At 39.9% G+C, this 27,273-nt stretch overlaps 1 protein-coding gene across 1 annotated transcript in view; it reads right to left on the minus strand.

Annotated features, from left to right (window-relative positions):
* Positions 1–25,836, minus strand: part of MAST1 (microtubule associated serine/threonine kinase 1) — a 79,683-nt gene extending 53,847 nt beyond the window's left edge. Inside the window, exons 1-2 of the mRNA XM_081321812.1 lie at positions 25,667–25,836; positions 7,778–7,809 (exon numbers count right to left, since the gene is read on the minus strand). Coding sequence (XP_081177938.1) covers positions 7,778–7,809; positions 25,667–25,705 — 71 coding nt within the window. The 5' untranslated portion in view covers positions 25,706–25,836. The remainder of the gene's footprint in view (positions 1–7,777; positions 7,810–25,666) is intronic.
* Positions 25,837–27,273: the final 1,437 nt, after the last annotated feature.

Genomic DNA, 27,273 nt, shown 5'->3' on the forward strand with positions numbered 1-27,273 from the left:
TTGGGTCAATGCAAGCTGCTTTACAGGAGTTTCAACAAGGATCCATTATTTGTTGAGTCAGTGGGACTCAGCAAAATCACTTAGAAATGGATGTCATTCTGGTGCTTTGGATCAAGCCACAAATAATAATAATTTATAAAAATTTATACAGTATGCTTCCTGACTCCCAGTGTCACCCCTAGGAGGCACTGTTCACAGCTACTTTTCCCCACATACCTTTCCAATAATGTGTGAAGTCATACCATACAGTGGCTAAAAAAATGAGCTGTGAAAGAAGTCCCAGATTCGGATTCTACCTTACATGGAGATGTTACTTACTTAGATGTTTTGCATTTTGCACTTAATAAAGTAAAACAGATTTCTTTTGCTGGCTTTTGGTCTTTAGTGCACTGAGACGACTCTTCAGAGTCATACAGGCTGGATGTTTTGCAAGTTGAAGCTCCATCACTTCAGAAGGGCATCAGATTGGAGGAAGGCTAGGTGGGAGTAGAGTGTTGACTAACACTTCAAAAATACATTTTCCCGGTAACTTAGATTAGTATTTTTGTCCTGTATTGCAGAAGCAGTGATTTTCTATCCCACTGCAAATAATTTATAGGCTGGGAACAGAAATGCAAAAATGGATTCCTGCATGTGGCAAATTAATCCAAGGGCCAGTCTGCCCGAGCAAAGAATGATCACAATTATGTTTCAATTATGATGACTGCAGTACCTGGACAGAGCAAATTCTTCTTTGCTTCTTTCCAGTTCTTTGCCCTTCCCGTCTCTTTCACGGCATATTCCTAATAATGCAAACTATGAAAAAAGACAGATTTCTTTGCCTTATACCCACTGATAGTTTGAGAGAAAAAGCAAACATTGTCTTTTAACTAAGAGAGTACTAGAATATAATCTAATGATTAAAATGTTGAATTAGGATTGGGAAGATTTAGGGTCAGCTTCACCTCATTCCTGCAAGCTCACTGGATTCCTTGGGATAATCCCTGTCACATATTCCAACCTACTTCATAAAGATCATGTTCATAGGATGTGATGGATGTCACATTGAGCTCTTGGAGAAAGATGGAAATTTATCTAACAATAACTCCAATAATAAATCAACCATATGATTTGGATATTCAGATGGGCTGGGAACTTGTGGCATAGCCCTCCAAACAACAACAGGACTCTTCGATAAACACCTAGAGGGACTTGCACGAAGGAGCCCTAAACAAAATTTCCACATAGATGGAAAGTTTACATGTAATGAAAACAATCAGAATCAACACCTTCTATTTTGTACTTCCTTATCATAATGAGGTTGGGGAGCAGAGTGCATTAAGCCAATAATTCCTGCTGGTCCATCCCCATAACTATAAGCCCACTACCATAACAAATGCAGGTTTTGAATCCATTCTTACTGTTGTACAAAGTCTGCATGAAATCTTCAAATCTAAAAACAAAATCTATGAACACCTGTGATCCCTAACCCTAACCCTAGGGCAGGCTAGAAAAGTCAGTGCCCTCCTAACCATACCCAAGGACTCCGAATTTGTTGCCATGTCCATTTTGCTCTCTGAGTTAAGGAAATGATTGGTCCATTAGTGGGAGAAAGTGGCAAGAAGGTAACAAGCAACAAGGAGAAAGCAGAACTATTTAACCAGTGGTGGGATTCAAATATGTGAACAGCCAGTTTTCTGTGTGGATGCTGCTTCTGAAAGTCCATTCTGGGCCTGGGCAACAAAAAATTAGCTACCGGTTCTGCCAAACTGGTGCGAACTGGCTGAATCCCACAGTGTATTTAACTCATTTTTGGCATCCATCTTTACACAAAGGGAAAAAACAGTACTGTAAAAAACAGATTAGAAACACAAGTTAAGATAGGCAAGAAAATGGTAAGTGAGCACTTGTCCACCCTAGACGAGTTCAGATCACTAGGACCAGATGGATTACACCCCAAGGTTCTCAAGGAACTGGCACATGTGATCTCAGAACCACTGAACTATATCTTTCAAAGATCCTGGAGCACTGGGAAACTACCAGAGGGCTGGAAAAGAGCTGATGTAGTTCCCATCTTCAAAAAAGGAAAAAAAACGGATCCAGGAAACTACAGACCTATCAGCTTGACCTCAATACCTGGGAAGATTCTGGAAAAGATAATCAAACAATGAATCAGCGAACACCTAGAGGCAAACAAAGTCATTACCAAAAGCCAACATGGGTTTGTCAAAAACAGATCATGCCAGACAAATCTTATTGCATTATTTGACCAGGTGACAAAATTAGTGGACCAGAGGAATGCTGTAGATATAATTTACTTGGACTTCAGTAAGGCATTTGATAAAGTAGATCACAACCTACTACTTGATAAGATAGAAAAATGTGCGTTAGACAGCATCATCACCAGATGGATTCGTAGCTGGCTGACCAGCTGTATTCAGCATGTGGTCCTCAATGGAACTGCATCTACATGGAGGTAAGTGTGTAAAGGGGTGCCCCGGGGCTCTGTTCTGGGCACAGTGCTCTTCAACATCTTCATCAATGATTTGGATGAGGGGATAGATGGGGAACTCATCAAATTTGCAGATGACACCAAGCTGGCAGGAATAGCCAACACTCCAGAAGATAGGCTTAAGATACCGAAGGATCTTGACAGATCTTGACTTGACTTGAACACTGGGCACTATTTAACAAAATGAAATTCAATGGTGAAAAAAGTAAGGTTCTACATTTAGGCAAGAAAAACCAAATGCACAGGTATAGTATAGGTGGTACCTTGCTCAATAGTAGTAACTGTGAGAGGGATCTCGGAGTCCTAATGAACAATCACTTAAATATGAGCCAGCAGTGTGCTACAGCTGCCAAAAAAGCCAACACAGTGCTAGGTTGCATTAACAGAGGGATAGAATCAAGATCACATGAAGTGTTAATACCACTTTACAATGCCTTGGTAAGGCCACAATTGGAATACTGCATCCAGCTTTGGTCACCACAATGTAAAAAAAGATGTTAAGACTCTAGAACAGGGGTGTCAAACTGCCGGCCTGTGGGCCGGAGCATCACGGAGAAACCGCGCCCATCCCATTTTCGGCAATGGGAAAAAGTTCCGATACGTTGCGCAACGTCACATGATGTCGCGAGTTTGACATGCCTGCTCTAGAAAGAGTACAGAGAAGAGCAACAAAGATGATTAGGGGACTAGAGGCTAAAAAAATATAAGGAACAGTTGCTGGAATTGGGTATGTCTACTCTAGTTTAATGAAGAGAAGGACGAGGGGTGACATGATAGCAGTGTTCCAATATCTCAGGGGCTGCCACAAAGAAGAGGGAGTCAAGCTATTCTCCAAAGCATCTGAAGGCAGGATAAGAAGTAACAGATGGAAACTAACCAGAGAGAGAAGCAACCTAGAACTAAGGAAAAATTTTCTGACAGAACAATTAAATCAGTGGAACAACCTGCCTTCAGAAGCTGTGAATGCTCTAACACTGGAAGTTTAAAGAAGGGACTGGACAGTCATTTGTCTGAAATGGTATAGCAGGGGGTTGGACTAGATGATCTCCAAGGTTCCTTCCAACATCATCATCATCATCATCATCATCATCATCATCATTATTATTATTAATTATTATTATTATTTAGGATCCACCCTGGCTGGGTGCTGAAAGAAAAGAAAAAGCAGTAAATTCTCCCCTTTTACAAATATATATATATATATATATATATATATATATATATATATATATATATATATATATATATATATATATATATATATATATATATATATATATATATATATATATATATTAACACATATAACAATAACACACTATTATTTCTACATGAATGAAAAAGGCTTTCTTAAAGATACGATGCCTTTTAAGGTTGACTTAGCCTATTTTTGCCATTTCAAACATATGGACTGCATAAGATGCCATTGCATCCTAAGGTATGTTGGAGAAATTTTTCTAATAAGAGTAAATTGCTCAGCATAACAAAAGTACTGCCTAATAATAATCAGCCATGATGAATGACCTCAGTGTGGCATATGGTGTCTCTACTTGAATAAATCCAAGGGCAATACTAGGGCACACTGTTAAAAGATGTGGCTCCATCTGAATGTTTTGTCTCTACTGACAAGTTGGTGTTTCCATACATGTGTATGAATGAAAGTGAAAAGCTGCACTCTGGAATTTTATACAGTAATCTCCTACATATAAGATCAGTTGATCTGCCCACTTTCTCTTGAACTGCTTTGCCATTCTGTGTAAAAAAAATAATGCTACAAAAAACTGGAACAGAGAAAATGGTGACAGATTATTATGAAGCAAACCCTAGCTTAGGCTTTCATTTTATGAGACAGCTACTCAAATTCCTCCCTCATCTTTTGGGGAAACCATAATTGTCCTTGTGATATCAATAGCCAAATTCCTATCAATTGTACAATCAGTGTACATAAGTGTAAATCATTTCAGATTTACTTGCATGCATAGCAAGCTAAACAACACACAAAAACCCGTCCTTAACAGATCTGGATGCATTTGCTGATGAGAATATGCAAAAATAAGCAAGAACCTTAAATACACATTGCTCACTTTATCCATTTTATAAGTTGATTATTAATACTCTTTGAGAGAGAGTACTTCAAACACATCTGTCTAGAAACATGAAAAAACAAGCAAATAATTTACAGAATTAAGTTTCCTTTTGTGAAGAGTTTTCTCATCTAACATTCTATATATATATTTAGAATTATCACCTCCAGAATTCCCAGCTAGCATGGCTTTCTTCAGATTTGAAAGTTGCAGTTCAAACACATCTGTGAGCTTTCAGATTTTGATAAATCTTTGCTAAATAATCTATATCAGTGGTTCCCAACCTTTTCTATACCCCGGGCCCCTAGAATGCTTGTGATATATTCTTGCACCCCTTACAAAAGTTTGAAATAATGGCAACGAATTATGCATATACACTATAATTTTGAAAGCCCAAGTTTTCGCACCACTTGGAATATCGTCTCGCACCCCCAGGGGGTGTGAGCAGCCCTAGTTGGGAACCTCTCATCTATATGGACCAGGAATTTCAGAGTAGCATCATTTTACATATGCATCCCTATTTATTTCTCCACACATGGAGGAAATACAACTGAACTAATCTAAAAGCTAAAGTGTAAACAATATTAAGGGATCATACAAATTGTTTTGAAAATTTATAATGCATTAATACCAACATTAGATATGACATATCCGTTTTAATTTAAACAGTTTATTCAGAAAGATAATTGTACTTCAGAATATTTGACCACAGAAGTAAAAAGAATATATATTCCACAATTCCCAAACTACAATATTCAGCAAAGAAGACAAACGATTTTTTAAAACAGTGGTATAATCATCAGCTATTAGTTTATTCATTCAGAGACTGCTACATATTGCTTACCATTCAAACACAGACTCAGCAACTACTGAGAAAATCTTGCTCTTAAGAAATACAAACACAGTTGCTGATAAAATGATAAAAAACAGGTATTGCCCACAGGCTACCATGGATAGATTTCCAGAAACCTAACTGCTATGCAGGAAAAAAATACACTAAAAAGACTCTGGCTATGTCCTCAGTTGCAATTAACCAAGGTACTATCATTTCTTGACAATTATAAATGTCTCCACTACATTACCTTCACCTCATTCCAGTCCGTGAATGACACAGATTTAACTCAGCCATACTGGGGTTAAAGTAGCCTTTTTTGGGGGGTGGGGTGTTCTCTACCAATGTTAGACTCTTCTGCTACTGTTTTGCTATTTGGTTCCTAGACTTAGCAGCATGTGAAAATTTTAAGAAACGTATTTGGTCTACAATGCGAACCTTTAAGAATGTTAATTGGTCTGTAAAAAATAGTGTAACAGAGTGAAATAGTTAATAGTGAAATGCCAGGATCAATACATACTCCCCTTTGTCTCTACAATACAACATTTTAGAAATCTGCATGTCAATACCTGATGACTATAAAGAAAAAGAGAGAAATCCTAAATAAAAGTACTATCCTCCAAGAACTGTATCAGAAACTATTATGTTCACGATGCTTGTGCATGCTAGTGTGGAGTCTAAGGCTACAATAGAAGAGAACACTGGTTCTTTATTTTTTACAAGTTTATTGGAAGGCTCACACAAAAGGTCTAACAGTGGAGACCACGTGTCCATAAAGACCCACTCACAGAAAGGTAAGCAGCTCCTGTGGCTTTTGGAGGATAAAGAATTCTCCAACCAGAGGCCATGGTCAGCACATCTGAACAGAAGACCAGACCATTGCTATGGCCAAGGAAATCTGAAAAGAAATGTTTTAAGCCAGCTTTCTTTCCATCCACCAATGCATGGAAGTCAAGCAACTTAATGCTGCAGTGCAGAAGAGCCTAAAATTAGCTAGCACTGACTATGTTACCTAGCTGAATAATGAAACATCTACAAACACCCCCCCACACACACAAAGCTCAGAGAGCACCAAGGACCACAAGCCAACCCTGAGTTACAAATATTTCACTAGTCCACAGGTGAAATTAACAAATTAACAAAACCAAGCCAAATCAGAGATTCATCAGAAGGGGGCAGGCAACCCAGCAACCCAGGACAAAATGACTGTGATGGGTAACCGGAGAGGCAGAGGCATTCCTGCCACAATGCACTCAGCCTATTTATTTATTTATTGGATGTGTACAGCTCCCCATCTCATACACATGATTTTATTAAAGCATAGGAAGAAAACCTCTCAGCACTACTTATACTGGCACAAGTCAGAAAACATTATTTTTATTGCACAGAAGGAAAAGACACAAAAAACTTGAGGACACACAGAGGGCAACATCATGACTTTTTGCTCCCAGGAAGCAATTAGTGGCCATACCTGACTGTGTCAATCAGCCTTAAGAGCAACGGCAGACAGAATCCTTCTTTCAAACTTACCCCTTCCTGCCACTGTGTCCTTACTGATGGATGCTGTTCCTGCCAGCAAATAATAGCTTGTAAAAGAGAGGGCAGCAAAGCCAGAAGACTCAACAATGTCTTTGGCTATAATATGTTGCACATACATCCATGGAGTAATCTTATTCAGCAATGAATCAGAACAGGCACCAAAGAGGCAGGGTACCATTTCAACGTAATCCTCTGTACATTTAAAAGTATGTAAGCAATTCAGTAAAGAGAAAAGACCCCTTGTCCCCACTGTGTGGAGTAAATATTCAACCTGAGTTTAATAATGGAGTCCCTCTATTAAAGCAGGACAAGGACAGGCTGGGAGGAAAATAAAAGACTAACCAATAATAGCAGAAATATTGAATGTTAGTTGTAGGGGCTTTTAAGGATAACATTAGAATAGCTCCTCTGTTGCATCTGCTAACATTCTCCTCCTTTTGTTATTCTCAGTGCTTAAAAGTTCCACATTGTGTTCTTTACCAAGCCAACCATAGACAATTGTGCTCAAATGGTGCTTTTCAGATGTATTGGGGCTGCCACTCTCACAACCCCCAGCCAAGAGGATATCAGATTAAGGAAAGCTGAGGTACACCTTCTGTGGAGGATATGAAGCCAGAAAATAGGCTCCTACACCCAGCAAGACACATTTAAACATTGTGTGTACATAAAAACATTATTATGGGAAGGTTTAGTCACCACAGGTTTCATTCATTTATCTAAACTCTTCAGGTAGGGAGACAGCATGGATCATTACCAGGATAGGAGAAACAACAAGGCTATAATAATTCTCACTCTGGAATGTTTGTATCAGTGGAAAGATCTTTTACTTACCTGCTGCTTTTTCTGGGCAAAGGGAGGTCCTTCTGGAAAGGAAAAAAACAAATAACTTTCCATTAGTTACAGCTCCAAACTGAGAGCCAGGGAAAACTGACTGCTCATTATCGCGTCCTATTCTTTGTGGAAAATAAACAGTAAACAATATCAGTCTTTCCCATTTCTTGAATAGGCTTATCATCGAGAAGATATTCCGATTAATACTAATAAAAGGTAAAGGGATTGTTTATATGGAAACCAGCTGTTCTGCAGCAGAGGGTCACTGCAGCCAGTCAACAATTATTTTCTTCAACAGCTTCAACTGAGAAAGTTATACCAATAAAAGCCAGTCAGAAATGTTGAGACAGAAGAGATTCCACTAGACCACAGGTCTGCAACCCGCGGCTCCAGAGCCGCATGTGGCTCCTTCAGCCGTCTCCTGTGGCTCCCAGTCCTCTGCCATGTGCAGTCCAAAAAAAAAAGTGGGACTAAAAAAGTTCAACCAATCAATATGCAAGGTAGGTGCATATCTCGCCTTGGCTCCACTCTTCAGTCAAACCCTGTTCTGTGCATGTGCACATGTACGCGCATGCACACACATTTTTTGCGGCTCCCAGTTTTTGCTTTTGTGAGGGAACCGGTTCCGAGTGGCTCTTTCACTGTTTCAGGTTGCTGACCCCTGCACTAGACCAAGGGTAGGCAACCTAGGCTCTTTAATGACTCATGGACTTCAACTCAGGAATTCTGGGAGTTGAAGTCCATGAGTCATAAAAGAGCCGAGGTTGCCTACCCCTGCACTAGACAAAAGGAGGGTGAGGAAATCCAGTATGGTTAGAGCAGCAGCTAACGCAAAGCAGCTCAATCTGTGATGATGCAAGAACGGTTTTCAGGAGATTGAGGCAAGGATACATATTTGTTATGATTGCAGGAGAGCAGAGGAAAACAAAAGGAAAAGACAATGGTGATGATTTGCACATAATTCAGGTTCCTCAATTATGACCCTTGTAGAGTAGACACAATTCTACCGCTCATGGTTGGGAAACTGTAAGTATTTAGTCACTGCAAGTCTGCTGAAATCTCAGAAGCTGAAGTGATTATTAGCAATTACTTTAGCTTCTGAGATTTCAGCAGACATGTAGTGACTAAATACAGTTCCTGTGCTCCAAGGGTGAGGCATTCAAGTACTCCATACATTTACCTCCTTGCCTTGAATAAATGATGTAACTAAAAAAAGGCAGAGTAAATTAGACAAACAATAGAAATTAAGCAAATGAACTGACTTTATGCTGTGTGAACAAATTGAAAACCTTTTTCCTTGGGTGTTGAGATCATCGCCCCCCCCCTGAATTTTAATTAAAATATTATCATAGAATAGACAAATTCTCTTTATAGGATGATGGGCAGGAGAAAAGGAACAGAGTCTGCAGGTTTCCATAGAGTAGGGGTGTGTGTGTGAGAGAGAGAGAGGGGGGGGAGGTAGGGAGAGAGAGATTGGGACACATACACAAATTTATTTTGACAGGGATATTGGATTTTCCATGTTGATCACATGCCAGAACATATACTTATAAAATGCAATGCAATTGCCAAAAACTTATTTATTATTACTGTTTTGAAGTTTGGATTCCAATGGCAGTCACTTATTTTGGATATTTTGGATAGAGGTATTGTATGTCCTTATATAGGCAGCCTGATTTAGGAGATGAGCAGGCAAGAGCCAGAGGGCGGGGTCAAACATGTCATAAATTTGGAGTCACTGTGTTCCCACAAAGGACGCAAGTTCCCCTCCATGAATTCTTTTGACCCTTATCTAGCACCAATTTGGCTTGGCCAAATTGCAGATCACATTATTGTATATAAGTTGCATGTAATAAAATTTTAGTGCTTTAAAACTTAATTCCTGCTAAGTTACTTGCAAGGTTACTTGCACCTGACACCTCTCTGTCTTCAAATATATGCACTGAATTCCTGGGAAGTTGCTAAAATGCTCATATTGCATGTTTGATTATCTGTAATGAGATATCACATGAAAGAAACTAGCATTTATTGTTGTGTTAACCTCAGGCTTTCAAAGGAAAAACATTTCTGAAATCTCCCTTGTTTATTTTTCTGAGAGGATGAAAAAATATGATATCAATAATTACAAGGAGAGCAGGATTTAAAAGTCTATTTTTATAAACACACAATCTAGTAATAAAAATTTCTATGGATGTGCATGTGGAGAGATAGAGAAAGAGAGAGAGGGAGGGAGGGAGGGAGGGAGGGAGGGAGAGGGAGGGAGAGAGAGACAGACAGACAGAGTAAGAATGAGAATGGACTCTACTGAATTTCTTCTGTCTGGTATGGCCCTGGCTGAAAACTGTCAAAAGCATTAGAATGTAATTTTTTTTTTCATAAGATTGCAAAGAAAAACTATAAATACACGGTGTAAGTTCAATCCTATTAACTATCATTTTAATTCAGCTGAACGCCAAATGAAATACAATCAAAATTTTGTCTGGAACCCTACCCCCACCAACTTTCTAAAGATTTTCATCCCAGAAAATATTATGTAACTCTGCCCTATATAAGCAATTTTCAGGAATCAGAATTTACTACAGCCAAGACAGGTCTGAGACGGGGAGTCCTTGTACTCTGTGGAATATAAATTGGTTTTATTTGCAGATGATGTTATTTTGTTTATTTCTAACCCTCCTATTATTCCAGTGTTAATATAAATGACAGATGTTTTTAGTAAAATAGCAGGATGCTGCATTAACTGGTCCAAACTGAAATTGATGCCAATAAGTGAAAATTCATTTAAAGAATATTAGTGCTGCAATTGTATGTGCATACCAAAAGATTTGATTTGTAATATTTAGTAACATTTTTCTTTCACTGTGATTTTACTTATGTGTTCATATTTTTATTATGTTACCGTAAACTACCCAGAGTCACTTGAATGAGAAGGGCATGTAGAATTTTAATAACTAAATAAATAAACAAACATTTAACATCAATAAAATATAGAGAGACATTGGTTCAGATATCGATAATGAGAGTCATTCAATCTCATCCTTTGGGAAAAGTCAAAAGTCTCAAAATGAATATTATTCCCAGATTTATATGTATACTGACAGGAATCTTAGTTCATATATCTGGAAAATATTTTCAGGAAATACATTTAGAAATTTATTATGCAGTTCTTTGATTATGACAATACTTTACAGAAAATGCAACCACCAGATAATGAGGGAGAATTAAATTTTCCGAATCAAAAACTATATCATTATGCTTACCTATCATCAAGTATTAAATACTGGGAGCCAACAATTGGTGTTAATTTTCTGATTTGGGAAACTTTGGAATATATATAGTACCTTTGGTTTTATGGACAGTATTAGAATCAAAATAAACCAGAACTCTAGTATCCCTGGAAACAATGTCAGATTATTTAGATTTTTTTTATCCTGCCTTTATTATTTTTATAAATAATTCAAGGCAGTGAACATATCCAACACATCTTCCTCTTCCTATTTTTCCTACAATAATAACCCTGTGAGGTGGGTTGGCCTGAGAGAGGGTGATTGACCCAAAGCCTTGGGCTTTCATGCCTAAGGCAGAACTAGAATTCAGAGTCTCCTGATTTCTAGCTTGGTACCTTAACCACTACATCAAACTTTGGACCAACTGACAGACAATAGAGGTGATTTTAAACATATGCTATGAAGAGATAAATGATAATATTTATTAGCAAGTTTCTTTGGACCAGCAGGATTTTCAGCTTCTGAGACATCTGAGATACTAAAACAACTTCTTAAATTCTTTTATTTTTTTACCTACTATGATATGAGTTTTTGTGGATATTTGTTATCAACAAAACCACTTGATATGCAGATACTAAAAAGTAAATTAAAAACTAAAAGTTCCCATATGGCCTAGATAATGGGAAATTGTCTTAAACTCTAAAGCAAAAGTGATAGTGGACTTTAAACTATGAATTATACTGTACAGCAAAAAATAATGTTTAGAATTTATTGGATTCCAGTAAATTTAATAGAAAAGGTCTTAATATTTCCTTGAATCACATGCTTATTATATGGAATTTGACAACTGGATTATTAGATTCTCTATGTCAGACATGTCAAACACAAGGCCCGGGGGCTGGATCCGGCCCGCGAAGTGGTTTCATGTGGCCCGCGAAGCCATCCTGGAAACAGTGAGGGAACAGCCCCCACTGCCTTGGCCCAGAGACCCTCCTCCTGCCAGAGACCCTCAGATCTGTCCCACTCCTGCCCAGGCCCCCATAGGCACCCTTGATGCGAACGATGTAGAGCTGGCCACGCCCACCCAGTAGGCCATATGCACTCTAGCCATGCCCACCCAGTAGGCCATGCCCACCCTGGCCATACCCACCCGGCCCTGAGGGCAACCGCAATGCTGATGCGGCCCTCAATGAAATTGAGTTTGACACCCCTGCTCTATGTCCTCACTGTGGCCAAATGCTGATACTGCAGCATTGAAAATATAAATGTATAGCCCTCTTCACTCAATGGCTTGGAGAGCTGCTTACGCTTGCCACCTATGAGTGAACTGCCTACAGAAGCAGACTTTGATTGGACAAGCAAAATGAAAGATGGAACTCATAAAAAATACAATAAGTTAAAAATGATAGTTATGAAAGTTTATTAGAAATATATATGTAATTGAATAATGTTTATATTAGATAAGTACTGTATATACATTTGTAACTACTAACAATAGTTATAACAATATACAAGTATTCATATTTCCTTTTTCTGTTGCAATTTTCAAAAACTTTTTTCAAAAGCTCTTTTTGTGTGGGTTGATTTTTTGAGAATGTATTTGCACTACAATTATTTTAATGTTTGTTCCTTTTCTGTTACTGTTACTTTTCTAAAATCAATAAATAATAAACAATAATATTTGAAATACCAGTAGCTACAATATCAACAATGATGTCTATTTCTATGGACAGACTATTTCCAAAAGATGCTAATGAGGGAATGACAGATATGAAACAATTTTGCCTGATGCAAACATATTAGAAGCAGAAATACTGGGTAATAAAAACAGTGTGAATTACATGACAGAGAAGGCACCTAGAGTTGAAACACAAATGACAAGTGAAGAGCATGACCTGGGTAAAAACTTTCCACTGGATATACAAAAGAAGTTGGTTCTTCTTTAAAAGCTTTGAAAATTGAAGTGGAAAGATAAATGACGAATCTAGAGAATGGCCTGAACAATGACTTTTTACTGTCTTTACAAAGGAGGTTGCTAAAGCATTGAAGAAACTTTGCAATGGGAAAAAGAAAAATTGAACCAACATAAAAACTCCTACAACAATATCTGATTGAATTAAAGATTAATATTGTCAGAAGTAAAAGGAAAAAATATAAAATTGACCAAGGTTAAAATAAGACGTTTCTATAAAGCTCTGTTAACTCCACAGATTTTTTGCTGACATTAGGACTGAAAAGAGTTAAGGCTGGTGATATATGGATTTGCATATAGATAAGGAATGTGTTATGGGAAGAAGAAATATTTGTTTGTAACATTATAGAGGAAGAATAAACAAGAATATACTTGTTGAGATGAAGATTGTAAGTCACTTCTTTATTTCTTTTTTAAAATTTACTTCCTTTTTTGCTTTTTTCCTTTGCATTTTATTCTTTCTATTTCTCCTTCTTCTGAGTTTAGTTTGTATTTGCATTTATTATTGAAATTAAAATCCTCAATAAAAAGGTCATTTTAAAAAATGCCTCTCCGTGCCTCTGCAAATTATCTTCTCATCATTCTGCTAGGTGGTGTTTGGAAGTTTAAAGGAATGGCTAGTGGACTGTCTTGCTACGGTGTCTTTAGGGCTCTTAGGAAGAAATTGGGTATGAATTTTCTTCTTTCATATCCTCTTCCAGCCCACATTCAGCTTTTAGCTGCATGCAGAAGCCTCCGGCTCCACCTTCTTGAATGCAAACACATCACAGTGTTGTTTATACGGTAATTTCATTTTCAAATGAGAGTAGGAACTTCTTATTTCTTCCCCAACCCATTGCCCTCTGGATCTATTGGACTACAACTCTAATAATGCCCTCTGTTGCTTGGGGATATGTTGTAATCCCAAGCATCTGGAGAACACAATATCAGAAAGGTTATTTCAGGCTGCTATTTTCTTGTCAAGCTAAGACTTCCCCAGGCTCCTCCTACTGTACTTATGGGTGGTTGATAAGCCTACTATATATTGCCATCTAATGGATGTTGGGAAGTTTGCAGCCCAGATATGATGGTCCTCCTTTTTCCTATTTATCTCATTTTCATGGATTATAAACATGAGATGAATAGGCAGCAAAGTCTGCTTCTTTCGATGAAAACCTGCTGATTCTGCTTTATTTCAGTGACAAAGCCTTAGTTCAGTCTTGTTATCATTATTACATACAGTAAACCAGAAAAAAAATGATGAGTTGCATAGTGCAACTCTCAAGGATTGGTAATGTAAACGATGTCGAGAAAACAAAGGTTATTTGACCTCTGTCTCAACATATCCTGTAATGGCATTTACAGGAGATGCTTTTTGCACTGGATATTTCACAGGCACTCCAAAAAATACTAATGCCTAGAGTTCCTTGAGTAAATTTCATATAAATGTTAATGAAAGATAAATAAATAATATTCCCAAACAACAAGATTAATTATTTAGATGGTCTGCCTATAGATGTTTATTTCTAATTTAAAAATATATACAAAATATCTGAAAAATATTAAAGTAGCTACACTTGGAAATAAGGGCATGGAAGAAAGAAATGCAATTAAATGAAATTGCCGTTATGATATGGTTCGCATAAAATTACAATGAATCTTACCATACCAAACTTTGACAATCTCTATCTTTGCTTAGTTTATTATCCAGACGTACTTTGTTAGTATGCAATTCCAAAGACTTTCCTTGCTCTCCTTTCTTATAATCTTTGCACCTGCATTTGGATTGGACAGTTTTTTGTTTGAAAATTATCTTATGTAAAGTAAGGGAACAATGAATTAGTTAAGATATAAGCACATAATGCTAGGGCAAGATTTTAAAACCCTGATTTCTTGAACAAGTTTTAATGATCTGGATTGCACATAATGCTAATCCATACAAATGTGTTTGTTAAGTGTGCTATAACAAAAACAAATCATATTATGACTTAATGTAATGTGTGAATCTAACCACTATGATTGTTAATTGAGTCAGTGACCTGAATTTTTCTCCCTGTTCCAGCATCCAATTCTACTTAATATATGCCACAGTCTCTCTGGAGAAATAGCTTGATGACTACTCATTTCATAGGATAAATACATCATCACTTCTTGTAAATCCAGCAGAGTTGGAACTAGGAACTACATGGCAAGATGATCATCACTGACAACTTGCTATGAGGGGGAGGATTATCAAAGCACTTTTTGACACCTCATGTAAGAAAGCATCTCTCTTTGTAAAACTGACTTTTCAGCAAGTTTTTTAAACCTTTCCTTGATATGGAAATTGTCAAAGATCTATGCAAAACTGGTAAAGCTTCATCTGTGAATTAAATGGACTCTGTGCTGGGTTGTTGTTGTTTTTTTGCACTGATACATTTGCGCAGGAAAACTGAAGTTCCTCATAATCCTGCATTGATTGTGTTTCCCTCCCATTACATTAAAAAGACTCCTATCTATGTCACGTTCAAGAGCCAGACTATCAAGACATAATCTCAGAGAAAGGTAGTTCAGTTCTCACAGCTGTCTTCTGAGCAGAAGCCTCTGTGCTTGCCCAATTTTAATTATCTGGACCAGAAGTAGACCAGTGGAGCACAGAGTTCTGTTTGTGGTGACTTGATTCACTGTTACTTGGGTAACAATAGCAAATCAGGAATAAGCCACAAACAATTACTATCTAGACATCATGCTAGATCTCAGCTGCAATCCAGTTTTGGGATTTTTTTCAGAACAGTAAAATGTAGGGCGCAGTGTATGCAGCACATTTAACCACTTTTCCATTATTACAGACTGCTTACCGTAAGTATTTTGGTCTAGTGATTAAGGTACCAGTCTAGATGCCAGGAGGTCCCGCTTTAGGCATGAATACCAGCTGGGTGACTTTGGATCAGTCACTCTTTCTTAGCCCAGTCCACCTCACAGGGTTATTGTTATGGGGAAAATTAAGAGGAAGGAGTATTAGGTACTCACTGCCTTGAGTTACCTATGAAAGGCGAAATAAAAATAGTCAACCAGTAGGTTAACAATAAGTCAAGCTCTGAAATGGTGATCTACTCCTTCAAACAAATTGCGTTTTCCTCCCCCACTAATCTCTCTAAGCCAAAATAAGCAGCCCACATTATATTTTCACAGCAGCTGTCCTTTTGGAAATGGTAAAGTAAAGGTAAAGGTAAAGGTTCCCCTGCACATGCGTGCTAGTTGTTTCCAACTCTAGGGGCCGGTGCTCATCTCCGTTTCAAAGCCAAAGAGCCAGTGCTTGTCCGAGGACGTCTCCGTGGTCATGTGGCCGGCATGACTAGACGCCAAAGGCGCACGGAGCGCGTTTACCTTCCCACCGTAGTGGTCCCTATTTTTCTACTTGCACTTTTACGTGCTTTCGAACTGCTAGGTTGGCAGAAGCTGGGACGAGTAACAGGCGCTCATTCTGTTACACGGCACTCAGGATTCGACCCGCCAAACTGCCGACCATCTGATCGACAAGCTCAGTGTCCTAACCCACTGAGACACCGCGTCCCTTAATGCAACCGTATCATGTGCCAATTTCCTTCAGTATTCAAACACATCCAAATCAGTCACTGATTATCAGAACTTCCTCAGACTAAAAATATGTCCATGCACCATTAAATATGTCTTATCCTGAGAATGGTGGCCATTTTAATGATCATAGAAAGAAATTCTAATTAGAGATTAGTCCTTTCCTTGGTCAATTTAAAACATTTTTTAAATTATCACAATACATTACCATAAAGACATGAAATCAAAAGAACAGAGGGGGGAAAAACCCAGCATAAGGAGCTTTTCAACAAGTTAACACACAATTCTACCAATGTTTATTTAAAGATCTACTCCTACATAGTCAGCCTCATTTCCCCCTGCCTCTTAGTTTCAAGTACATTGATTACTTAATAAAATGGAACAAAACCAATATTTGAGCACAATAAGTAACATTCTGAAGAGTAAATTGCTGGATCAGTTCCTCTTCTAGAATTGGGAGAGTATACGCATACAAAGTTAAGGAAAAAAAATATGGCTTGTAGTCCTCAAGGGGCAACAGTCCTAATATTCAGTAGGATTCATGGGTAAGTAGAGAACCACAAAGCAGACCTTGGAAAATGCAAAGGCCATTAGCAGAATCTTGAATTTAGCCCAGGAAGACAACTTAAAGTTGCCATGGGTTGACTCTCTTTTGAGTAAGAGGTAGCAAACAGAACATTCTGTCAGCCCTTTGAGATAGACCAGACTCCATAAGAAATACTGGACTTTATTTTCTTAATATAAGGCATTAGTAACAGAATGCCTAACAGCATTTTCCCAACTTTAAGGGGCAGCTTTAAATGCCTTTTTCTTCTTTGCACAGTTTAATCCATGTTTTGCTAACAGCCTTTGCATTCCTTCTCCAAGATCAGCTCTGTGGTTCTTCACAACAGGGGGGATTATAATTGGCAGGACAGTGTGTGGAATGTCACAATGGAAACAAAGGTGCTTTTCTATGAGAGTCACACATACATTCAAGAGGCACAGGGCTTGCGTCATGATACTCCATCTGCCAATTTGATAATTTTGACACCCGCACCATAGATGCTGCTTCCAGGAGAAAGAAGGTGTGACAAAATGTAGTCCGAATTCCCAGGAGGGAGGGAGTGCATTCCAGAGGAACAAGAGACAATGCAGTTTAGATAGTTTGTGTGTGTGAGAGAAGGTGAAGATGGCTCATCCTTAATAGTTCCCAGACTATATGTTTTATGGAGCTAGTAGCCTGCTTTAGTTTGGCAAGATTCTGTCTGTAAGTGAGGAACAATATAGAAATCTGCTTAGAAGAATCACAACGTGCCTTTCTTGGCTGTTGGAGCCAGATAGAGGATGAACAAAGGACAATAATAATAAGGGACAATAATAATTTTGCTGAAATCAAAGCAAATGATCAGACAGCAAGCAAGACTCTTCCTTAGGTCGGAGAAAGACTTCCTGAAATGGTATACTCTGCCCAGGACAACAATGTATAAAACACAAGTATGTACTATAGAGCCCCATGACCCTGATGCAGACCGATCCCCAATTGTGAGCACTGAGCATAGTATCTAAATAGACAGCTGGGAAGCTGGCTGCATCCAGGAGTTTCCTTTCAGATATGGTTTAATGAAATCTATGTATTACATATTGATTTGCTGTCAATATCAGCACTGCAACCCTGTGCCTTTTTAGGCATGAATGCATTACATATCACTATCATGTGAGTAATTTGTCTTGCTTTTCAAAAAAAAACACAAACTATTTTTTTTTATAAAATGTAACCAGCCCAGTCCAGGATATTATTTTTGTCATCAAACAAAGTCTCGGTCAGCCATCTAGATAAACTAAGGAGACACATCATGGTTTGTAGTTGGTCACCAAACAAGACTCAAAAGTTGTTTTGCAACCTTTGAACAATAGTTTGTCTGCCAACTCTAGTTTAGTATAATATTAGAACTGAGAAAAAACTAACCAAAATTATTGTTAATGAACTTGTGAAAGGTGTAGATTTTATTAAATGCATGCTTTCCTTGGCTTAGCCTTTATAGCAGAACTTTATATCTCAGCATTTCTCTCAGGAATTCAGGAGGTATACAAGTTTCTGGCATTTTATCCCCAAAGCTATCCTAAAAATTAGATTAAGCAGCAACAGGATTTACTGCAGTCACCCATTAAGCAAATATTTTGATCTTGGTTTCCCTCATTCAACATTAGAAGCATTTCAACATCTCCGAAAGATTCCCTGAAATCTAGAAATAGTAAATCTGGCTTTTAAGGTATGGTTTGATTAAAAGGAGTGCTTGGTTATCAACATTCAACAATTTTTAGATCCACTTAAAATTCCTTTTCTAAACACTTTGCTGAACTGGCAAAATTCTTATTTTCTTTCTTTTCCTTTTCATATGCAAGTATAATCCTTTTTTCCCCTCCCCCTTTTTTATTCAAAAATATGCAGTGATATCACTTGTGCTGCATATAGAAAAGAAAACCTTGAATCTTGCAATCTGTGCATTGTAAATGAACCTTCTACCTACTGGAAATGTGTTTATTTTTGTCAGGAGGCAGAGGAGGATGACTATAGAGAGATTTCATTCTTGCATATATTGACACTGCTCATTTGGTGTTGGAACATATTCAGGAAATAGGGAAGAAAAAATGGTTTTAGCCCAGGGATGATGCCAGTGTCTCTTTTAGATACACATATACACACATAAAATATACAGTATCTGGTGGCAACAAAATCTCTCAATTTCTAGGGTACTTTTTAGTACCAAAAGACACCTCAAGTTGTCCAACAGTTGGCGGAAGCCAGCGCCATCTTGAGACTTAAGGTTGGTATGCTTATTTATTAATAATATTCATAAATACTTTTCATAATTGCTATGGACTTCCTACATGACAATATCTTGAGCTAGATGAAGGCAACATTGTGAAGTCACAATGAACCCTAGTACTGAAATAAACCTGGGCATATACCATAAAGGCAGTCCTCAACTTTCAATCATTCATTTGGTGGCCATTTGAAGTTACATTAGCATTGAAGAAAGTGACTTATGACCATTCTTCACACTTATGACCATGATCCCCATGGTCACATGATCGAAATTCAGATGCATGGCAACTAGCTCATATTGCAATGTCCTGGGATCATGTGATCTTTTTTTGCAACCTTCTCACAAACAAAGTCAATGGGAAAGCCAGATTTACTTAACGACTGTGTTAGTAATTTAATAACTGCAGTAATTCACTCAACTGTGGCAAGAAAGGTCATAAAATAGGGCAAAACTCACTTAACTGTCTTACTTAGCAACAGAAATTTTAGGTTCAACTGTGGTCATACGTCGAGGACTACCTATCCTCTGCAGTCCCCACACATACAGTATGTTTTTCAGACTGAAACTGCATAGAAATTCTCCAAGAATTCAGAGCAAGCATTGACTCTCAGTGATCTCTATTCTATTTCTATTCTGTTCTGTTCTGTTCCATTCGCTCCTTGACACAGTCTGAACTTAGTGCCTTCCAGATGGATTGGGAGTAAAAGTACCAGAATTCCCAGCAGGTTGTCAACTCATACATCCTGCAAGAAGCTGAAATTTTCAGTATTGGATGCAGTGATAACCCTGTTTTACAGAAGCAATGAGGCACTGACAAAAAGAAATAAACCCATATACCCTGACAGGGCAAGAAAGCTACACAATGGGATATCATTTTGATACATTTGCTTGCCATTACAGCATTCCTCCTATAGCAAATCTTAATGCAAAGAATAGTACAGATGGGTAGTAGATTATAATAAGTCAAATCATAGATTTAGGAGCATGCCCGCTTTTATTAAGTGATTACACCTAACTGGTCTTACCTGAGTTTGGATACTAAACAGATGCTTGGATGGTAGACCCACACCCCAAACCCTAGGAAATCAAGGACTATAGGCTCAACTTGGAAGTTGAAAATACATTCTGGAAAAGGCAATGGCAAACCACTTCCATATTGTAGCCATTAGCTGCATTAACATATTTCACCATATGTTATCAAAGCTGCATGGACACACAAACGTAGTCATAATGTATTGAGGCCAACTTGAAAGTATCTTTCCCTTATTGCTGCATCCAGCTTCTGTTAGACTACATTTGATGTCTGAGGACTCACCACCTTCATAACATATTGTGTTCTTATAATGAGCAAGCTTTTCCTGATGTTTAACAGAAATCTGCCTTCTTGCAACTTAAAGCCATTATATTATGTCCTAAACTCTGAGAGAGCAGAGGGCATGCTTTGTTCTTTTACTACTGATGGATACTCCTTCAGAAAACTGTCATGTTCCCTATAGCTTCCTTTTCTCACATCTACGCGTGCTCTGTCACTCTCTCTTTAGCAGACTTAATTCCCAATTCCAAATCAATTCTGCTGACCTTTCTTGAATCTGTTCCAGTTCATCTGAACCTTTGTGGTGTGGTGATTAGAGCTAGGCACAATAGCCAAGGCAGGTCAGATTGATAAGAACAGACCTGGACATTTTAGGGCCTGTGGGCCACATCTGGCCCTTTAACTGCCTCAGTTCAGCCTGTGGCTGTGGCAGGGGTGGTGGCGGTGGTGAGGGGCGGTAGCGGCCCTATACAACCATTCCAGTTTCTCATGTGGCCACTTGGGAAAATTAATTGCCCATCCCTGGATAAGAACAAAAGTAGAATCAGTATTTCCAGTGATTTGGAGACAATGTTTTTATTAATGCAATCTAAAATTACAAGTGGTTTTTTTTTGCAGCTGCTTATATTCAAGCTTAGTTTCAATTTAGGATCAATTATTCCAAGTTTCTTTTTCAAGGTAGGACTGCTAGGTATCTCCTATCTGTGCCTCTGATTTCTTTTTCCTATGGGAAAAACTTTGTGATGTCTCTATTAATGCAGTTGTTTTTGCTCTATTAACCTATCAAGAACATTCAGAATTTTGCTGCCATAGTTTAAGGTGCTAAGTATTCCACACACCTCTGTGCTTTCTGCAGATTTGATAAGCACTGTTCCCACCCTGCCTTCTCCAACTCATTAATTAAAAATGTTAAAGTACAGGACATAGGAAAAGCTCAGTGGTGAGCAATGGAAGAAGAAGAAACCCAGTATAACGGCTGCCTGCTTTCTCAAAACCCATTTTAGCTACAATATTCCGGGTTATCAGTTGACATCATAAAGTGTTTTTTAAGAAACCTGCGGAGCATCTCAGGACACAGATTCAGCAGCTCAACACACTAAGCAGAGATAGATCCATCTCAGTGGTCATCAGGCCCTTACTGTAACCAAGGGGTCTGATAGTTTGATAGTTAGAAAGACTGGAAAGAACAGTGTGCTATGCAGGTAGTCCTCGCTTAGCGATTTCCTCATTTACTAACTGTTCAATAATGCTAAAACAACTTAGCAAGCAGTGCTCACATTTACAACCTTCACAACATCTCTCTTACTTTTATTTTCACTCACTGATTTACAGCATCCCAAGATGTTCTCAAAGAGAAAGAGAAATAGCATGGAAGGAAAGCAGGAAGCAAAGGAAAACTGAAACATAACTGCAAACACAGCCACGGCCATGTGATTCGTACTTAGCAACCACTTCTCTTAACAACCAAGTTGCCCTCCCCAATGGCAGTTGCTAAACAAGGACTTCCTCCAGTGAATAAGTTCTGGGTTCAAATTTCCGCTCCGTTTTGAAAGTCTACTGTGACATTTTGGAGTAGATACTAATTATTGCTCAGTCTAGCCTGCCATAAACAATAGAAGTGGAGGCTGCACTTCCATAAGGCAGCTCCAGACTGATTCCTTGGCAGCTCTAGTTCAAGGCTTCAGGCAGCCTTCTCCCTGCCTTCTACCCAAACAAACCTCATCTAGACAGGCCACCACCAGTATGAGCAGCAAGCCGTCATATTGTGAGGATAAAATGTACGCACGTTTATTTCTTGCCTAAACCAGGAAACCATTTCCTCCAGGAAATGATGGGACACTTGTCTTCCATTTTGCCCAATTACAGGTACATAGTCCTCAAGTTATAACCGCAATTGAGCCCAACATTGTTGTTGCTAATTGAGACAGTTGTTAAGTGAGTTTTGCCCCATTTTTCTTGCCACAATGATTGAGTTGCTTGTCAGAAGATCGCAAAAGGTGATCACATGACCCCAGGACAATGCCATCATCATAAATGTGAGCCAGTTGCCAAGCATCCGAATTTTGATCATGTGCCCAAGGGGGTGCTGCAATTTTCATAAGTGTGAAAAAATGGTCATCAATCATATTTTTTTCAGTGCTGTTGTAACAGTCATTAAACAAATGTAAGTCGAGGACTACATGAAAACTGACAGAAAAATTCCAGGGTTACATCCTAATAGAATACTGGAATGTTTTTTTTATTTCCCTTAAGAGCTACTTCCCATTCACTTGGATGGGAAATTAATTGGTCTTCTAATACTTTTTGTACTTCCTCTTCCAGGAGTAATTCTACTTCATAGTGGGATACAATGGCCAAACTGCTCATGATTTTATAGCTGCCTTTAAATTTTAACATACTGCTGTTTGCATAATTGAGACTCATATACTAATCATAAGTGAATTCATTTTTTTTTGTGTGTTTTTGCTTTAAAAAATAGCTCTTTTCAAAGCACTGAATGAAGGGAGACAGCTAATGTAGCTGGGGAGGGGGTTTCAAATCACCAGCCATTTAAGTACATTTGAGGCAGCTCTCCTTCTCTCAACAAGTCTGTGAGATCAATAAAAGAAAGGGATTAAAAAAATAAGCAACACCTCACCCAAAAAACCAATCTCTGAAATTACCATTTGAGGTTCATGAAAAAAAGCAAGAAATACATAAAGGTAAATATCTATACTTTTCACTTGAGAGATGTAGCTATTGCATAACAAGTATAGGACAAGCAGTAAGAGGAATTCTGAATCCAAGTGAAACAATTTATATTTCTGTTTTTGCAAAATCTAAAGAGCAAGAACCCACAAGCAAGTACACTTTAGTCATATTATGAATTTTTCAAGCTACTATCCAAATCAACCTAAGGAAGAAAGAAGGAAAGAGAGGAAGAAAGAAAGAAAGAAAACATGTTTACAGTGTTGTCAGATTGGCCTCCAAGGGCTTCTTCTAAGAGCTTTGGCACAGGAGGTTTCCACTGCAGGTTTCTGCTGCTCTACATTTCCTAACAATGAAGCAGGGAGGAGGGTATCATGCAACATTAGGAATCAGCCTTCCCTGATACGGCAACCTATTTGTATTGAGCTACCAATCTTATTCCCCCACATCTGGAAAGTACCTATTTAGGAAAGGCTGCTTTCCAAAGCAAGACAAGGAATCAGAAGGACGTGCAGGGGAGAAAGATCTCATAATCCCCTTTCTAAAAATCTTCCGATTCAATAATTTTATATCTCACCAGTAGACACTGAGAAGAAAGAAACATTTTGCAGCTCAGAAAAGCAATAGGAAAGAAATAGTAGGAACAGGATAAAACAGGGAAAGTATTTTAAAATTAAGAGAGAGAAACAAGAACATGCTACCAAACACTGGGAAGTGCCCAACAGGAAAACTAAAATATAACAATGTGAATCTCAGAATGGAATCTCAGAATGTGAATCTCAGTGGGGCAGGAAGTATGGTGTTGGAGTTAAGGTCCCTCCTCAGCCATGGATGTTTTTGGCTGCCTTGGTGTCTTTGGCTCAGGGTTACTCTCTCTTAGTCAAATCTAGCTCATCCATCTCCATACTAGCTTTCTACCTTACAAGATCCTCATCAAAGGCCCTCCAATCCATAGTGAATTGGTGGCTACTGGAGAGAAAGCCCTTTTGGTGGTGGCACATTGGCTTTGGAACCATCTACTCCAGAAGTCCCCAACCTTTTGGGCACCAGGGACTGGTTCCGTGGAGAGAGGTTTTTTCATGGACTGGAGGAGGTGTGATTTTGTGTGCTGCCTGCATCCCGCCTTCGTTTGTTTGCATGCACTGGTTTCTGGCATGCCACAGACCAGACCCTTGATCTACTCCAAAGGCATCTCATGGCATCAGGCACCGATTCCTTTAATTTCTCGTGGTCGTTTGATCTTTTTTTGTTTGTTAATCTTTTATCAAATTGCTTTTTAAAAAAAAGTTGATTGGAAATATTATTTTCTTGTGTTTTAAATATTTTATTGTAACTTACATTTAAATGCCTTGCAAGGGCAGTGCATCCAGATAAAATATAAATGAAATAATCCTTCACTACACATCCCTTCGCCCATTCCTCCTTTCCCACAACCATTCTCACCACTCTGTACTTAGACCATTAAGTTCCTTGGGGCAGGGACCTGCCATTTTAATGCTATAAAACATTCTCTGTACTTGGGGAATGATTGTCCCTCATTTGTCTGGCATCTCAATCAGGAGGGTCTCTTATTCCCCTGCTTCCCTGAAACCTTGCAGAAAGCCAGGTGAAAGAGCGGGCTTCAACCTTTCTCTTCTGCTCCAGCCGATGGGAGGGAGAAAGAAGGCAGAATTAACCTCTTCCCAGGCAACCATATCAACAACCTATTGCAAAATGGGGAGCCACCATCTCACAGCCCGAGAACCACAATTCCCATCATCCTCGGAACGGTAGCCCTCTAGGGCGTCACAGCCCGATTTATTTGGCGGCGCTTAAGACCGGGAGAAGCTGAGCTGATTCTCTTCCCCGCTAACTTGGCTGTTCTTACTTGGCTCTCTTACCGCCACTGCTGCAGGTAGCCCCCCCCCGCCGCGCGCCTTCTACTCCCCGATTTTCTCTCCCTCCCTGCGCCAGCACAAGATTTCCGTTTGTTTGGGTCTGGCGCGCAGCAGACGACCCCCCCTCCCCTCCCGTCCCGGCAGGAAAGCCGATCGCCGACCGGTTGGCCCCGCACACACCTGTGCCCTGCAGAAAGATGAAGTCATGGTCGCCTCCCCGGCCGGAGGTTCGCTCGGGGATGGCGGAGGAAGGCTGAGGCCAAGGAGAGACGATGTCGCCGCCGCTCTGCCCTCTCTAATCCTCTCCGGCCAGGTCGCAGCGGCGGCGCCGGCATTAATTCGACCTCGGCCGGGGAGGGGGGGGAGATGATTTCTTGGGGAGGGGGCCCTGATAGCAGGAAAGCTGAGAGGCTAGCGGGGGGGGGGAACAGATCCGCCGAGCGCTCTTTACCTGGAGCCTCCGCCGGCGAATGATCCCGGAATCGTCCATCGTTTCCCGGCGGCGCCAAGGGCTCGCCCCATCGATTCGCCGTGCCTCCGTCCGCCAAGTGTAGCTCCCGCGCCGCCGTCGCTCTGCAAGGCCCCGGCAAGGAATGGGCCGGCCGCAGAGGCTGGAGCGCAGGGCGGGGCTGCCCAGGTGGGCTGCGCGGATCGGTCGCCTTGCCTCCCCAACTGCGGTGGCGGGAACAACCGGACGCCCTCCGGGGCGCCTCGCCGGTTTCGCCTTAGGCACGCCCGCCTTTCTCGGACTTTGCGAACGGGCCCGGGGCCCGAGTTGGGGCGACGCTGCGCCCCTCTGGCTCTCCGCCAACGAGCGCGGCGTGGAGGCTGCTGGAGCTGCAAAGCGGCCCACGAGGAGGTGGAGAAAGAGAGGAGAGGGCGGCCCTCGCCCCTCCTCGGCTCCCGGCTCTTTGCGCCGCGGGCGGGGTTGGCGCCGGCTACCGCCAACCCGACCTTGGTGGCCAAAGATGCGGCACCCCTTACCCCGCTCAAGTTCCGCTCCTGGTGCCCTTTCGACGCAATGTAGCGTGTCTTCGCGGAGGGCAGCTCTCCAGAAATGGAATCGGGCGCGTTCCCTCTTCCCAATTATTTGGACTAAAGATCCTCAATGAGAACCAGAAACTTTCTTTCCTTTGGTGACGGGAGGGAAGACATTATAGCCGAGCCTTTGTCTATCCTTCAAATGACAGAACATTAATTCAGAGTGGACTTTATTTCCATAGAAATAATTGGATACAATCTGATTGCTGCAGAGAAGACTTGTAAGCAGCAGTCTGCTTCCATCAGATGCACGAGACCCAATCGAGTCAGCCCTGTTTTTGGGAACGTTGGGATCCTGTTAGGTTTTTGGGACACTGATTCAGGGGGAACAGCCTTAGTTGTAGCTCCCTGTTGTACTCCTGGCAAACATACCTGCGCCCAGACCCTTTTTCCTGGTCAAATAAGGTGGTCTGATTTGTTTTGTTATTCTGCAAATCTCTGCCACAAAACAGCAGCTATAACATCTGATTTGACAGGAAAATTGCTTCCTTGGATTGCATCTCAGACCCCTTTGGTCACTCCACAGGAAACCATAAAAAAATCAATAACGTAAAATAGCTGCCAAGAACATTCAAGATGACTCACGTTCAGATCAGCCATGAAACGGGTTCACCATACAGCCAGAGCCCTGGCAAAATGGCAAAGCCAGGTTTTTAATGCCTTGTGAAAGGCTAGTAGATTTGGAGCAAGTGTAATCTCAGGAGGATAATATTCCAGAAGGTGGGCACCACAGCAGAAAAGGGTCTCTTTTTAGATTGCACTATAGTGGTTGACATTTTGACTTTTTTGACTACAGCCTGCAGACATCCTGGTGTCAAGCAAATGGCTTAGAAATTCATCTAACCTGGAAAGACAGTGCATTTCATATATAAGGTTGCAATGTCAAACTTGAGTCAAAAAGTGAGAAATACCAAGGAATATGTGGACTTGCTGTAATCCTGAGGTTACTTTCTGATTGCTAGGCCATTTCTCCCAAGGACAGCTTGTTCACAAAGCTACCCAAAATACCTGAGTGAT

The sequence above is a fragment of the Vipera berus genome, assembly GCF_964194415.1.
Source record: "Vipera berus genome assembly, chromosome: 2".
In the NCBI taxonomy this organism is placed as follows: Eukaryota; Metazoa; Chordata; class Lepidosauria; order Squamata; family Viperidae; genus Vipera; species Vipera berus.